Source organism: Ischnura elegans, chromosome 9 (genome assembly GCF_921293095.1).
Source record: "Ischnura elegans chromosome 9, ioIscEleg1.1, whole genome shotgun sequence".
Classification (NCBI taxonomy): domain Eukaryota; kingdom Metazoa; phylum Arthropoda; class Insecta; order Odonata; family Coenagrionidae; genus Ischnura; species Ischnura elegans.
In genome coordinates, this window is record NC_060254.1 from 100741835 (window position 1) to 100759035 (window position 17201).

The 17201-nt window shown below is 36.4% G+C and overlaps 1 protein-coding gene across 1 annotated transcript in view; it reads left to right on the forward strand.

Annotated features, from left to right (window-relative positions):
* Positions 1-12926, forward strand: part of LOC124165295 (lachesin-like) — a 1070179-nt gene extending 1057253 nt beyond the window's left edge. Inside the window, exon 11 of the mRNA XM_046542639.1 lies at positions 5169-12926. Coding sequence (XP_046398595.1) covers positions 5169-5548 — 380 coding nt within the window. The 3' untranslated portion in view covers positions 5549-12926. The remainder of the gene's footprint in view (positions 1-5168) is intronic.
* Positions 12927-17201: the final 4275 nt, after the last annotated feature.

A 17201-nucleotide genomic window follows, 5' to 3' on the forward strand; every position in this document is an offset into this window, starting at 1 on the left:
TATGTCTATCAATTATCACTGTGCACTGACTTTGCTCGGTCTTTACTATTTGATACAAATAGTCAACGCTTTCGACAAATAAGTTTTTAACATTAGTTTGGCAGATGAGTATGATATGGATAAAAGTAATTATCGAGGCATTATCGGAGATACATGTACATATTACCATCTAGCTGATGATCTAAACAGGGTCGAATTAAATGTGAAGTAGAGATGCTGACCTAGGGACTTTAAAGTAAGCTATTACGTGAAAGATGCGCTAGATAGTAGCATAGGTCCATTTGAGTTAATTTGCATTATGTTTACAAAGATGACGCTATTTTGAAGTTTTTGACGCTGAAAAGTAAATATTATTATTGAAAAATTTCTCGGGATTCCCACCGGGTGTGGTATTGGGTTAGTTCTCCCAACGTTTCAATGGCTGAGTCCGACATCGTCTTCAGGGGCTCACTTGTAATGGTACTTCTTACGGTACTTATTTATTTATTTATTTATATCCCCGGTTGCCGTTATTGTTGTGTGGGGATGTAGCGATTAATTATGGCATACCAGGCACTGCTTAGTTGGAAGCCTTTATCTTTGTTTAAGCTCCTCCTCTCAAGGTAAATAGCAATTGCCCTCCTTTACAATTCTATCCCAATAATTATTGGTGCTGCACAAAACCTTTGTATTTTCGAAGCCCATCCTATGACCGAGGTCCAAACAATTTTTTTATATAAGATATAATAATTTTTCCAGGGTATCTTTAGTTGCGTATAGAAGTGTTTTACCAAAAATCTATCACACCAGCAGTAGTTATTGTAGAATAGGTGAAATTGATATATAAAGGCATAGAGTATACTTACTCTATGATAAAGGTGAGTAGCATTAGCTACTTATTTGGTATTTTAGATGTAATATTAACCTGAAAATTCAGCCGGAATTCCAAATGGCTATTTCCTCTTGTACCAAGGAACACAAGCACATGATGTACCTAGGAGCATGTTTTCATAGGAGATATATGTTAAATATACAATCAAATACATTATCAGTGGATTTATGACTCCTGGAATTTTCCCTCTGGATCGTGGGGTATTCACAGACGACGACTTTATGCAATATTATGTGAGTAATCGGCTTCTTTAGCGGAAGATATATGTTCTTGTTCTTGAAAGGAGTTATTTTTTTAAATTGAGTTTTAACCAACTACAATAATTTTCTTTACGTGACATTTTAATTTATTTTCTAATTTAATAAACATAATACAAATTGATTACATTTTTCACGAGTATCCTTGCTGTTCCCTCCAATCTAACTTGTGTTCCTTGTTACTATAGGTAGTGTTGTGAGGTACATGAACATGATCTACCTAGGAACAATTGCAAACACTAGATCCATTCTAGAAGTTCTAATTAGATCCACTAATAGTAATGGTACAAGTATGAATCTGAAAACTAGTTTCGTGGTGATCGATTCGATGGCGTTGTAATGAATTTTAATGCAAGGACAAACTGATAGTCGCTGTATATATTGATGGATGTAAGTCACTGATGAAGATCATCTTGTGAAAATTCGTAGCCTGTATCTTATGAGATTCCAATCCATAGCGAACCACGCATAAATGTTTGCCCTCAGCGACACGCAGAGTGGTGTTAGACATCGGAGTTAATTGATGCATTGGCAAGTGATGCGAGTGCTCAGCTAGCGTCGCAACAGGCCTTCGCTCGGATCGGCAAAACAGCTGAAGCCCACGGTGCGAGGCACACTCGTCCTAGCTCCATTTATTGGCTTTGTTATCGTTGCGACCATGGGAATACCAGAGACATCTATCGGAACTGTTTGCGAGCGATATTTGCCCTGCGTTCTTTGCCAATGTCAAGATCGTATTAAGACGTCAAATAGCGACTAGCCTCAATGTCGAGACGGGAATTGAGCGAGCTGACTTGGTTCACAAACATGGAGTGGAAAGCAAGGACTGTAATTCCTACTCTCCGATCATTATGTCTCACGGTGGTGCTAGATGTGATATTGATATGATCTGAGGATATAGCAAGAAAGGACAATCTCTGAACTGTGATCATATGTCTCCAAAATTAAATATTTGCATGCATATATTCAACCTGTCTACCTCTTTCATGTTCCGTTATTCACTCGGCCATTAAACTTGTTAGACAAGTTAAGTATAGCAAAATTCCTTATTTTTTAAAACGGAATAGCTGGACAGAATAAGAAACAATTGGCTATTATTATATTCATGTTCTAAATTTCATTATTATGGTTGACTTTGTCATTTTAAGAGATATTATTTAAAATTCAATTATTTTCGGACGACTCGTTAAGTTGGTAATATGCGTTCCTGAAGCCTTCAGTCCTTGTGTGCAAAACCTTCTGTTTCTTTTTTGGGTTCATGGTATGCAAATCTGTAGCTGCATTGCATTATTTTATTGCTCGATTTTTTTCGCTTTTTGTTTATTCTGTTGTTGCCTGTGATAAATACTGTTGAATTTACATTGCTGAATTCCTAAAATACCGTAACGCTATAAAAATTTATTGCATTAATCTAAGCCTATTGTAAATATGCTGCAGAGTTCAATGTATTTCACTTTGACTTCCATAATGATTTTGATTTGATCTGGGAATACTATGCATCCGAGGAAGGGATTATTTTTTTAACAATGACTATTTGTATCTCAGACATTAAATGTATATTCCCTCTTAACCATTTAATCACGTCCTTTTTCACCGTGGTTCTTGATCATATAAGTCACTTTATCCTTTCAAATAATCATTTTTATTCCGGAAGAATACTTCGCGAGAAGAAGACTTGATTTATTTTGTGCATAGCTGTGATTTTTGAAGCAGTCTCTTTATTGCGGTCTTTCTTCCGTATTGGACATCTTTTACTTAGAATTTATGCAATTTTGGAATAGTGTTTCTGGATAAATTCTTTCACGGTTCCTTGTAGCCTCGATGGCGACGGTTTAAGTCCTTGTTTGCCAAACATGAGGTCATGGCTTCGATCCCACCTGGGTGGCTTTCTCAGGCCAATACAGAAATGCCCTCGGTGGTATACGAATGAAATCAAAAATTATACAATAATAAAATTAAATTTGTTTTCGGGCGTAACGTGCTTACTGATTCCGTTAATGGCTGAGGTTTAGTGCCCGTAGTTGGTGCTTTTTTATGCTCTTGGTTTCGGTTGCTTTTGGATTACTGTTATATTTTAATTGCATGTTTCTAAGGTCTTAAAGCATTGTACTATTTATTATCTTGATGTTTTTATGGAATGCAAACTTGACCTATTGTTTTTACCATTTCGTCAATCGCTGATTATTTTTATTTCCGTATTATTTGTTTAATATTTTGTTTTCTGTGACTACAGCTGTGTATTTTGCTTTTTTTTAATAAATGATGAATAAATATAAAATTAACAGACAAAAATTTGGCAAATGTTTGTAAATATTCTCAGTACTGATTCCGTTAATGGCTGACGTTTAGTGCCCGTAGTTGGTGCTTTTTTATGCTCTTGGGTTGGGTTGCTTTTGGATTATTGATATATTTTAATTGCATGTTCCTAAGGTCTTAAAGCATTGTACTATTTTTTATTTTGATGTTTTTACGGAATGCAAACTTGACCTATTGTATTTTTCCATTTCGTTAATCGCTTTTATTTTTCGCTTGCGATTATTTTTATTTCTATATTATTTGTTAAATATTTTGTTTTCTGTTACTACAGCTGTGTATTTTGCTTATTTTTTTAATAAATGATGAATAAATATAAAACTAATTGACAAATGTTTGTAAATATTCTCAGCAGTGTGTATTTCATGCCGCAGATATTTTTCTTTTTATGACGACGCATCACCTACCTTCTACCACCCCTATTTTCTTTTTCGCCAACGATTTTGCTTTTTAATAACCAACCCTTAAGCATTTTCTACTTAAGTATATTCAGAGTGAACCTTTTTCGGCATTTTTAGGTCCTTAAAAAAATTAGGTTTATACACCGAAGGTATGACTTTTGGAAGACTTGTAGAAAATTTCAGAGATTCAATTTAAAGAGAAAATATCACCTTTGTTAAACTGAATGTTGTAAATTAAAACATCCCAGTAATTTTCTGGGAAAAATTATCAGTAAGTTTTCTTTTACGATATGTTAGAATACCAATCCAATGGAGATGGCATTCTAAAATTGCTTGTTAATTTTTATATTAAACTAACCGCATGCCGATGAGAATACGATAATCCACGTAGATATAATTATTATAATATGGGGTATCAGCCTATTGAATTTTACTCAATCGTTTTGAACATATGAATTTACATAATTTACACATAAGGCACGTTTTTGTTATGAGGCTCACAATCGTGAAAAAAATTAAATATGTTATCAATAATTATTAACTCTTCATTAATTTCTTTGGCCTTCTTTAATTATTAATCTCTTTGGCATTTTATCAAATTATACAATTTCTATAGTGCCCATTATTAGGATATGCAGGAATGGTTTTTATGAAACTATTTTTCTAGTTTTCTTGCAAATTTTCAATTCCTTTGTAATATGTTTGTCTGAAAGTAATACCAGAATTTACAGTCAATGATTTTGTAATACAATTCATTTCTCTTTTCACGAAAGTGCATAGTATAGCCAGGAAAGACAAAGCTGTGTATTTTATTCTATAATTGCATGTTCGTTAATTTGAAAAGTTGTATTAACGTAATTGAAAACAAATAATGCTAGTATAAAGGAAAAAGAGGAAACGATGAAGTTTAAAGTAGTTCCGAAGTACCCCAATATGGTTAGTTTTACCTACTCCTTAAGATACAAACATAATATTTCCATTTTCAGAACAAATATTTACTCACAAATCTTTTTTCATCATTATTATACCAGTAAAAAGAAATTACCATGAATTATATCAATAACATGCATAAAATTAGCTGAATAACAATCAAATTGAGGACTTTCCGTTGTTGAATTATTCCCTTAATCGATCAATGAGCCCTTTTACTACAGTTGAGCAAGGGTTATTAAATTGTACGAAATATAGAAAAATACGTCACGTAGAAAATATTGGTCGGGGGTATATGATGCGTCCCCTTAATGGTGTTTCTCTTTTGTTTCATTCTCTTCCCAATGTACACCTCTATCTCCCCCACTCCGCTTCCAACACCGCCGCCGGCCGCAGAGATCCCCGGGCCTACGCGGCGCCCTTCGCCTGGCAGACTCTACCCTCCGCCCCCGCGGGAGGAAGACGACGACGAGGACTACTCGGAGCAATACGGCTCCGCGGAGCAGGAGGTCGAGGAGGAGCTGTCCAACACCGTGGCGGAGCGGGCGCCGTCGAGGGGCGGCGGTGGCGGCATCCAGGGCCGGCAGTCGGCACACCAGACCCCGCAACAGCACACGCCCGCTACGCCATCTCGCGGGAGCGGCTCCAAGCACTCCCTCTCGGCAGACGGGCAACTGCCCTCGCCCCCACACTCGTCAGCCGCGCCCGGGGCGGTCGCCCCCAGCCTAACCATCCTCCTGCTCCTCTTCCGGGTATGGGTGTGTCATGTGCTATGACCAGCGGGGACTACCACGGCCACTTGAAGAGTTCCGGCTGAATTTGTGTCACTGGTGGCCGGTGATTCACATGAAAATGGAAACGATTTCATTCCGCGACAGAGGAGATAATGTTTGTAAATACATGTAAAGGATATATAATATATATATATGCATAAAAAAAGGTAAAATGAAGGGACGGTTTCGAGGTTATGCGTGTGAGGACGCCATTAGACTAGCTCCGTTTCCCAAATAGTGGGTCAAATGGGGTCGTGTATTTTGATGGGGAGAAACGGACAGCCATTCGCCCAAGCCCCTTCCCCCTCAGTGTATATTGTTAAATGGGGCTCTATATTTGACGGGGAGAAATGGACTAATTGTATTCGCCTAGCCCCTGATCCTGTGTTTGTTATCTAAGTCCCATAGGTGCTAGATTTTTACCGGGAGAAAAAGACTACTATGTTAGCGGAAGGTTGAGGTTGTATCAGGGATCATTTTAAGGGTTCTCCTCCAAGAATCACGGCTTTGCCTTTATTCTATGACCCTTAAAGTCTATTTAAGAGCCTGTAAACACCAATGTACGTTTCGTTTTTCTCCCATTTGTCCACCTCCCCGGGTCGCGAGCTTAATAAATTAAAAGTTGTTTCTCTCCAGCTATATTTACTCCCATTTTATCTCCAGTGTGATGACAATAAAAACAGACAAGATCTACATAGGCAAGAGGAAGTTCGAAGAGACGGCGTTTTGGTTTTAAAAAAGTAAGCTTCTTTAAGATGTAAGGACGTATGATAAAATATCATGGTATGCTATAGGAGTGAATGATAATTTATAAAATTGCCTGGGGTATTTGAACAAGCAAGCTGTCTGTTCTCAAACGCATGTATGATCCACTGTAGGTACTGTAAGATGGACTTGGATGGTATGAATTATGATCACCCTGGGTCAAGATGGATGAATGTTTTTGGTTTCTTGGAGAAGAGCTTCTGTTTATGGTAACATTGTTTTGGTGAAAGAACTATGGCTATATAGATTGAAAGGAACGAGATACATGTGTCTCAGGCTGTTCTATTGATTGAGATGTGACGAGAAGGACCTTTGCTTTTCAGTGCTTACCATGAAACTCCTCCCTGTGTTTCGTGAAAAGAATAGGGAAGAATATGTAGTGTTCCAGAAGTGAACAACGTGCTCGCATATGGTGCAGAGTGCTTGTTCTGCCTTCGGACATGTTACTGAAGACGTTGAGAGTTGTTCAACTCCCAAACGTTAAGTGCAATAACTCTTTGGAACTCAATTGTGTGTTGGCATTTCAGTGGACGGGTTGTCGCTGGTCTAAGCCTCGGTCCTTATAAAAAATGTTCATCCTGTGCATATTAACCTATTCCATACCTACCTAAGCTTACAGGAACTAATCCAAGATGGGATTGTTGCGAATGTGAAGTATTTACAACCGTTCTACAACTAACCTGAATTACTCTCTTCCACAAACTCACTCAGCTTTGCGTTTTCATTTAGCATTCATCCTTGTGCGTTGGATATGTCTTCCAATAAACGTAGGAATGGCCCTCGGGGAAATATGTGCAGATTTAGAGAAGCCTTTATGACGAAATTTGTTTTTTTTTCATTTTTACGCAATGCAAGAAGGTGTATTCATCGGATACCAATTGCGAATCAGGGAGTCAAACAATTTAGTGTTAAATCTCGTCCCAAATGAAGGCCTAAAATATCTTAGCACAGCGATACCCAAAAACACAGTAGCCGCCGAATGAATAGCTGAAGCCTTGAATTTCCGTTTTTTTTCAGTGAAACTTTTCTAATAAACTCATTTCATTTTGCAGTGATTTAATATGTTAGGCTTGTTTTGGGTGCTTTTCTGAGTGGTATATTAGCGTGAAAAATGCTAAACAAAAACCATCTGGGAAAAATATTTCATAGAGGCTATATTAAGCCTCAACAATGTTATGGGTGTATGGTAACTCTGCGTTTATGACCGTTGGGACGTAGTAATAATAGTCATAGATAGAAATTCTCTCACAGTTTATTTGAAACCTTTTATGTCGTGAGATGATATTTTCATTTCCAAAGTATGTTTATGTTTACGCATCAAAACATTCTGATCGGACATTTTGTATGGAAGTTAAATAGTGTGCTGTTTATCATTGAAATAATTCATTCTTCTTCCAGAAAAAATAATAATAAATTGCTGCTCAAATAAGATTTTTAATATGCGACTCTGTGTACGTGAAGTTTCCCCCCATTTGACGAGAAAGACATGATGGATACCATTTAAAAATCTTTCGCGCATACTTAAAGCCATGGAAAATTGGGATCAGACGCAATAAATATGTTTAGAAACGTTATAATCTGGATTTTATGTCATGCTACTTTCTCCGTAATGCCTATCGTTCATCAGTATCAAATTACTGGCACTTCGGCTAGTAATGATGTCGCTGAGAAATAAAATCAGCTTTTAAATGTGATCTTAACGTTGCATAAAATGAATTAGTATAAGGATTATCTCAACAGGACATAGCTTCAACTTAACCAGTGATCGCCGAAATTTACTCCAATCATTTAACGTGAATCTCATATGTGTAGCTGTTCCCGTATTTAATTACTTAGATTAGCATCCTTTTATTTCCGCAAAGTGCCTTTAGATGTTTTATTGAGGATTAAGGTAATGGCAGAATCTCAGGGTCTAATTAGAATAAATAATCATTTTTATTAGCGATGCATGGTCCGCTAATGATTGTTAGTATTCAGCCACAATTATTAATTTTTCTTGTCAAAGGGAATAATACGATACTTACAGTTTTCTGATTCTTTTGTCCTTTTATTTGCTGCTGGTCAGTTCGTTCTTTCCATGTTGCTTCCTGTTCATCGGGAATTGCATTTTTTATTGGTGACGAATAGAATAAATAATTATCTAATAGTAAAAGTATAATTTTCTATTTAAAACCGGACACAAGTCTGATAAACTTTTTTTTCGTGATCATTCGTTTCTCAGTCAAAAAGACGGAACAAAACTCGCGTTAAAAGAGCTAGAATACTGCCTGAAATGCGCTTCATCCCGACAGATGTTTTGTTTCACGATCATTGTCTTCGTAGCAATGTTATAGGCTACTACATAGGTGCACGTGAAATATGCGGATACATACATTGAATAGATGTCAAGGTTGGAAATTCATTGCAAGGACTGGAGTTACAGCTTTCTTTATTCAGAGTGTTGGTTTTATTTCGGCATTGCTCTTCATGTTTTAAAGTATGAATTGTATTTGCTAACACCAATGATATTTTGTGGTAAGACGCATTTTACTGGGTTTCACTAAGCTGATTCGTAAAAAATTTGAATTTGGTGATACTCTTACACTTCATCCCGCTACCTAGTTACGGACCAATCCATCTACCAGTTTTGGCAGTTTAACCAACCACATTCACTTGCAAAGACTTCTGTGTTACCCTTTTTGATAGACGTCGATTTTTACTACAATCATGAAGATGATTATATTTCGGCTGATAGCTCATCATCCAATCTTTTGCTCCATTGTGTTTTAACCTAATGTTGATAGTAACGTAATCACAGAAGTGTGTATGACCCACAGATTTTCATTATAATCTAAGGGCTATACAAAATTCTGTCTGTGATAGTTTTATCTGTCGTATGACGCCATTAAATTTCGCAATCTACCCTTACATCGTTTATTTTGGAACGTAACTCCAATGATAGTTTGACTCCCTGGTTTCTGGATAAAGCGGAGGTACCTTACAGCTATTGTTAAGCACTTTGGCGTTCTTCGAATCGCAATTGTTTCGCCAAATTGAAGTTTATTAAAAAAACCTTATCTTCCTTTTGTAGCATATCCATAGCCCGAAACTCCATCGTGCACATCAGGGCAGAATCAGTGATGCTCGCCCACTCATAGGGCTGCCGAGCAACGATATTTATTGATATAAGGCCTGAATGCTATCTTTTGTCTGTTTCACCAATGAAATCTATTCACAAACATTTAAAGCCGCCGCTATCAACAACCATGCATTCAAAACGTGAACCTTATGTATAGTACGTTGTGCAGGTCATTACGATGAGAATCAATCTTCCAAATATTCATTAAATGGGAAATTATGTGTTTCTACTCCATTATCTGCCGTAATTCACCCTAAGAGTTTTTTAGTTTTTTTTTAATATATTAAGTTTTCATCCCCCTTATACTCCTTCGCTGTCGCTGTTCTATAATGTGGGCCAAGTAAACAGCTGTTGTCTCGCATAATAAGTCAAAATATCCTCGCCGCGATTTCCAAGTCGATAAAGACAAAGTGAACGAATTTTGTGATTTTACGATTAGGGATATCTACTAATTTGGATCAACATAGTTTTCATCATTATAACTTGTTGCAGCCAAGAACGATGAGGAGGTGCAAATTTTATCTCTGACCATTTCAAAGCTTATTTCATGTAGCTGATGCGCAGTTTTCCACGGCGTTCTCCAGATGAAGTCTCCATGCTTCTGGGTTTCACCACGTGGACTTTTTTTTCTTTGCGACGACAGTTTCTCCGGTATTCCTACCGACGTCTTCAGGTCGATTGGATCAGGTTCATCAACCTGAAGACGCCGGTTGGAATACCGGAGAAACAGTCGTCGCAAAGAAAATCCACGCGGTGAAACCCAGAAGCATGGAGACATCATCTTATTTCACATAGGTTTCACCTCCATTATTTTCTTTTAATTATTTTGGTTTTTTTAACGTGAACATTGAAATGTAAAAAGTTTTCGGAGATTTTCAGAGCCTTGTTTTGGCGTCGCTAGTGCCAGAAGTGGTTTCACTGGAGGTAAAAATAAATGGGTGTGTGTTATAAATTCAAAGCGGAGGGTACTAATGTTGTTGTAGAAATATGCTGACGGGTGCGAGTTAATGTCATCAGGTTTGATTAGCTTGCATCTATCCTGACTATGAGTTAAGATTTTCGCGGGGAATCCAATGAATGTAATTTTTCGGCTTTGTTTTTAATCGCCAAACTCTGATTGACCAAACCTCATCTTCTTTTCCAAACTATCCAAGGCCTGCACTTCCATAGTGAACCATTTGAGCGAAATCGGTATTGTTCGCCCTCCGTTTAGTGTGACTAGGCAACGATCACTGTAAGGCCGGAATGCTTGGCCGCGTGTGTATAACCTATTCTTTGGTCGCTCTGAAGCAGTCCATTGTTACTGTAAAGTTATGTGATTCACTGCTCAAGTATTTTTGTTAATTCATCATTACTCGAGTAGTTTTGTTAATTCTTATTGCCATTGTTTTATAAACTCAACAACAAAGTTTTTAAGAAGTGCATTACAGCAGTTATGTGCATTTTCGTGCTACCGCTGTAAACTAAATAATTTTTTCTCTTGTTATTTCGCAGGACGACATATTTTTTCGCCCTTTTTTTTGAAAAAAATTGTTGATTGCGACAGTGAAACCTGAAATAGGATTTTTATATTAATCTCAACCGTTATTGGATGATTTGTTTCAAGTACTGTCTAAATTCAGTATATATTCACATCTCACGTGACATTGTAATGACTCGGTGCCTCGACTTGGTATGAGAGTTCCATAATAAACATGCTGGACGATAACATCATGACCGCAATTGATCATTTCGTAAGACTAAAATGCATATTATATGCACAAAAAAGCATTAACATTATGCATAATCAATGAAAATATGTTTTGATTCTTACTTTAAGCCGACAAATTGCCTTAATTGACAGTTTAAATCCCACTTTTGTCCCAGTTGGAGCTGGTCTTAAATGATTTTATAAATTATTTATGACAAATGATGAAGAAAAACTCGTTTATTTGCGGTCATGCACGTTAAAAAACAATAATTTTGACATTATTTTTTATCTGAGAGCAGTCCAATTCCTTTCCTTTGCTTTCACAATCACTGCATTTTATCCTTTTTCAATGAAATGTCGTCGACCTTAGTTTTGGGTTCAAAACAAAACAATTCATGCAGAGATTGTCAAAACCAAGCCTTTAAACGGATATCAATTTGGTGATTTTAATTGGAATATCCATTCCAGGAAGTATCGTTTGCACTCTTTCCTAAGAATGAATAGTTTCCCAAAAAGTATGTCAAAAAAACAATTCTCAGAATGAAATCCAATGCGCTGATAACCTGGCTTCTCACGTCTTCCGTGATATTTCTCCATACTTATTCTTAATTTCACGACCATTTGAAGCAATGGAGCACGTTATAAATACGTTTATCTGCTTCTATTCTGACTTATGGGAGATTTTCTTATGCTTTATCCATTGAAATTTGATATTAATGGAAGGCAGAAATTGGTACTATGGTATCTTTATTACCTGCTAAGTTCCTTACAGTTGAACACCAATTGGATTCACTGTAAAAAGCGTTCGTTTAGAATTTCTCTCAGGTGAAAGTTAGTTTAAAGTAAATGTATAACCGTGATCATTAACCTCCAAGGGCTGTCTCATTGTGCAGAAATATATATTAATGTCATTTTATTTATAACATTTTTCCAACGTAAAAAATCTTCAACTCAGTGAATCACTTTTGCTTCGTTTATTCATGCGAATTAAAATCCAATTCAATGTAATATGCTGAGGAGATATCTTTTCATTATTGAAACCGGCCTTGAGGAATCTATGGACTTCTAATGAACCCAGATATTATTTATCTGCTGAAGCGCATGTTTTGGCTTATGAGACTCGCAGTCTTGCGACTAACTTATCTGAAATTCGACTGGCGACGACGATCTTTACAGGCCTTGGGCCCCTGGTTTTTACCCATCGATAAACATTTACGAGGTAAATCTTGCTATTGAAGCGTAATCAAATCTTATTTCAATTCTTGCTGGATGAGTACTTCCGGCGAATGGAACCTGCCGCATTGCAGGAAGACACGAAATTGATTATAAAAAAAGCATTAACCATCTTATTGATATATATGATTCGTCTGAGAAAATGCTATCCCAAAGTTATTCATGCCACATTCCATTTCATCTCAATTTATTTTCATTTACCTATGGCTTAATCCCTTCTTTTTAAATATTTAAATGGCAATATATGCTTCAATTATGTGTATTTTATTTATAAGCTTCTGTGTACATTTTAGTTCTAAGCCAATTATATTTGTTACCAGTAGTATTTTTTACATCCTGTATTCGAGCGGTAGAAAGGGCCTAAACTTGTGAAAAAGATATCATTCTCTTTCTGAAAAAATAATATAAGAGCAGTTTGGTCTTCGATTTAAGGTTATCAGCCTCTTTAATTTAAACTTGTTTTGTTTCCCTGACATTTTAAGAGATATTTGTATAAATGATAGTTGAAAAAAGTATTATGGTATGTTTAAAGAATTGTACATACTAAAAATAAATACAAGCTGATGTTAATACGAGTTGAGGTTTTTATTATTAGTGCATTGCATTTGGATTCAGCGAGCAAACTTTATGATCATTTTTACGCCTCAAACCCATTTCTAATTTCAGGGTACGACTAGAACCACTTGCTAGACATCGAACCGACTTTGGGTTTCAGCATGCTTATGTTTTCTAGTGCTTCAGCTGACCCTGCTGTTGTTATCGTACAGGTAAGTCGTAAAACGTCAAATCAAAATAAATGTTTTTCCAATTTTTTAAGCCTCATTTTCGTGATAATTTCAGACTTATGCTTTGTTCTAAGATCCATTAATAGGTACATCTTCACTCATTTCGTCCACGTTTCATTTGTTTTCATCCCATTTTTTTCTTAATAATTTCTTAAGGTACATTTTACCATTTTTATTAAATTTCCGCGTTTTCGTTCCATTTTATTCAATTTAAAAAATATTTAAATAAGTAGTTAATTTTTGTACCGAGCAGAGCTGATGCTACAATTTTCAACACTCCCTGCACCTATCACGGAATATGAGAATTATGGGAGTACTTAAATGCGCTTTAAGAATATTATGTGAAGAGGATTAAAAAATTCTCGTTATATTGGAAATTTTAAATTTTTTTCGATGAAGGAGGTAATTATACAATTCACACCATCAGTAATTGCTATGATAAACCATAATTTCCGTTAAAATCTTATTAGATTTTTTTACGATGATAGTAGGTACAAATATAATTTGCCTTGAATTCCAAGCAATTGTAGAATATGTGAACATGTCTTTTGCAACTATTACGAGATTCGTTCGTTCTGTCTTCAAGTGCCGCCTTGATTTATAACTCATTTTTCAGTGGCTTAGGTTCATTTGAAGTCCATTCATGGCACACCAAATAAAGGCATTGCCTTTTTTAAACAAAGAACTACATTTGATTTGACTAGAATCATTTGTAATATACTAAAGAAATTCCTAAATATTAGTGGCAAACATTTTTGTGCTATTAGAGTTGTGACTCAATTTAAATTAATTCCTTAAAGTGTACCGTTCGCCACTTTCAAATGTTAACGATGAATATTAGTATATATTATCAGTTAAAAAGTTTAAAATGACCCACACGTAAAGGCAAAAGGCTGACCAAGCAAGAGATATTAGTTTTCTCAACCACCTCCACTCTTATTTGCCACAAATTTTCATTCTGTGGCCGAATTCTCTTCTCAAGTGATACTTTTCTCTCATATCAATGTGTTTGAACACAATATCATATTTTCTTTAACATTTGGAAGAATTTGCTGCACATACTTAAATTTTTTATCGCTAGCGAAAGAGCATGTTTAGTTTTTCACGTCAACTCACGAACGTTACATTTTAAATTGCTTTCCCTAAATCTTAGGTGCCTGTTATATTTTCCCAAGAATGGCAAACTTCTTTCATTTTCGGATGTTTGAGGAGTGAAAGCACACTTAAGAAACAATGGCCTCTTGGAGCTTATTACCCACAATTGAAAAATAAAGAGTCTTATGTAATATTTTTGCGAAGCCATTGAATCTCCTCTTAAATTCTCAGATCAATCGATATCTCAAGATTTCATTAAAACCGGATAAAGGAGTTTCAAGGATGTTGGGCGGGCTAATGAATGGAGATTATGGAAGTGTGCCAATTGAGCATATATTGCCGTACCCTCAAGATATTCAACATTAAAATCGTAGAAGCCGGATTTATAAGCCGGTATAAGTAGACCTATGAATAAAGTGCCTTCCTTCAGAATAGCGGAAAAAGGGAAATAAATATTTCAATTTAGAATGGTATCCTTAGAGAAACCGTTTTGAGCCATAATTTTGGACTGTTGAGGGATTAAAAAATTTTTAATTCATTTTTATGTGTGTCCACTTATAAATACAAATATATAATTATATATCTTATGTAAAAATGCATAATATATGTCCAATCATACATTTAGTTTATCATATATACCTCTTTCAGCTATCACGTAGTATTAAAATATGACGGGATAATTATCGCTAAATGATAAATAACAGATGAACGTAGGCAGTAATTGAATCCCTATAATAAAGTTTGCCTTTTTCAACTGAATATTTCATTTTGAAGCAGTCAGGTGGCTTCTAAATAGTCTTTGCCAGTAAACCAGTAAAACTTCAACTTTTCATTTGGATATTTTGTAAACATTCTTCACGTAACGGAAGCACTAAAAAATTACAACCGTAAAGAGATAAAAATTCTGTGACTGAAGACATATTTTTATAGGAAAAGGCGTTTATTTGATGAAATATTATAGTAATAAATGAAAAAATGCCAAAACGAGGCAACCAATTATCCACCTCACATTCTAAAGCAATCTAAAACATTTTGGAAGACGGAAATTTGGCTCTTCATGATATCTCTAACCCCATGTACGTGCTGGATACTTGCTGATCGCTTGTGTCTTCTGAATTTGGTATTACTTACTAGCTTTTACCAAACAATAACTAAAATCATATTTTCTCCAACTAGTGAGTGAGTAGGTTTTAGGTAGCTGGTAAAAATTATACTTTTGCATATGAATCGAACTTATTCTAATTATATTGAGTAGGTAACGATTGGGGCAAAGTTTGCCTTTTTAGTAAGAATAGTTGGCAACAAGAACTCCATTTCGAATAAAAATCCATCTTCTGCGTTATTGTTTCCAATGATACGGAAATATTATTTGAAGAGAAATGTTAAGGAGGTGAATTACGGTAAGTATTGATTAATCGGAAGTTGGTCATTTAAAATGGCTCCAAATTTTTTAATATTCTTATTTATGAAAAATGGTTGAATCCCCGAATTTACCCTGAATTTTTGATGTTCATACGCCATTGGCCTAGTCTGGGGTGAGCTCACCCCTCACCTGACCATATCAACCTCCGTGTTGAATCAATGAATGTTGTTTCCATTTCTTCATCACAATTATTCGCATTATTTTCTGATCTTACTTTGGATGACACAATAGAAAGCGAATTCTCCACTCGAAACCATGGAAGAAGTGGAAATTAATGGCAAAATACGTCAAAAAGACTGAGAAATTATGTAATATCCTTGCTGGTTGTGCCCTCCTCCCGTTTTTATTATTCTTTAGATTCCTGAGACAGGATACGGTGAAGATACTTCCGCGTTTCTTTGACTTAATCTAAAAATAATTCACACCTACAATACGGATTTTTGAGTTTTCAGAAAATTTCTATTCGCGCTGACAAAAATGTGGAATAACGAGGTACCCCATTAGACACCTCACATTCGGAGTCAATCAAAACCATTATAGAACAAGTCTTTTGATGATGGTTCTCACTTCACCAGGCGTAATGGAAACTAGCTGGGAGCTTGAGCCTTGTCAAATTGGTACAAGTTGCCAAGGTTGAAGCGCTGATGGTAGTCTTGGGTGAGGAAGCGGAGGAATTATGGGAAGAATGGCGGTGGTGCGATGGGGTTGGTTGGGGGTGAGTTCGGAGGAATTTGAGGAGGAAGAATTGAAGGCGATGGCATCGTTCCAATGAATCCCTGCGCGGGAATCGGTTGGAATAGTGAAAGAAAGGGCCGCACCCTGGCTAATCCCCCGCACCCTGGACCCCTCCCACATCCGAGGCAGCAGAAATCCTTACGCCCGCCCACCAATCATAAGCCGGGAGGATGAGTTCCTTCCGAAGCTTCTCTAATCCCTTCCTGCCCCCCAGCGCCACCGCTGCCATGCTACCCCATTCGAATCCAGTTTGTCCTTCCCACCGATTGTCAAACGCCTCCCCACCTTCTTTCTTTCTCGCCAAGTGCCCCAGCCAACGCATCTGGGCCCACCCAGCATTTCATTTAATTCCTCAAGATATCTCTCTTTCAGTCCCATCCACGCATCCATTCATCCGAGAATTGTCATTCATGGAACAAACCTCGGCTAAGAATCAATTAAGGAAAATCGAAACCAACTAATTTTGCTCTTAAGGTTAACCGCGTATTTAAAAGGTATCCGTCAGGTCCCAGATGGGCTTGGTTCTTCTTTCGTTTAACCCATTATAACCCAATGTTGCTTCCAAGTAACATCACAAATGTATGCATTTTAGGCTCGATTCAGGAAAGGTTTAAACTACGTGTTCTTTTTGCGCAGTAAAATTTAATGTCGAAACATGCAGCTGCCATAATAATTATGATTGAGTGGGAAATTTTCACATTTTTAAAACCAGAAGTAATGAAAATTATTTTCTTCCACAAGCAGCTCTGGATTATAAAGGGTCAAAGTCTACTGCCTGCAAGCATTTCCATAACTACTCACAGTCACGAACA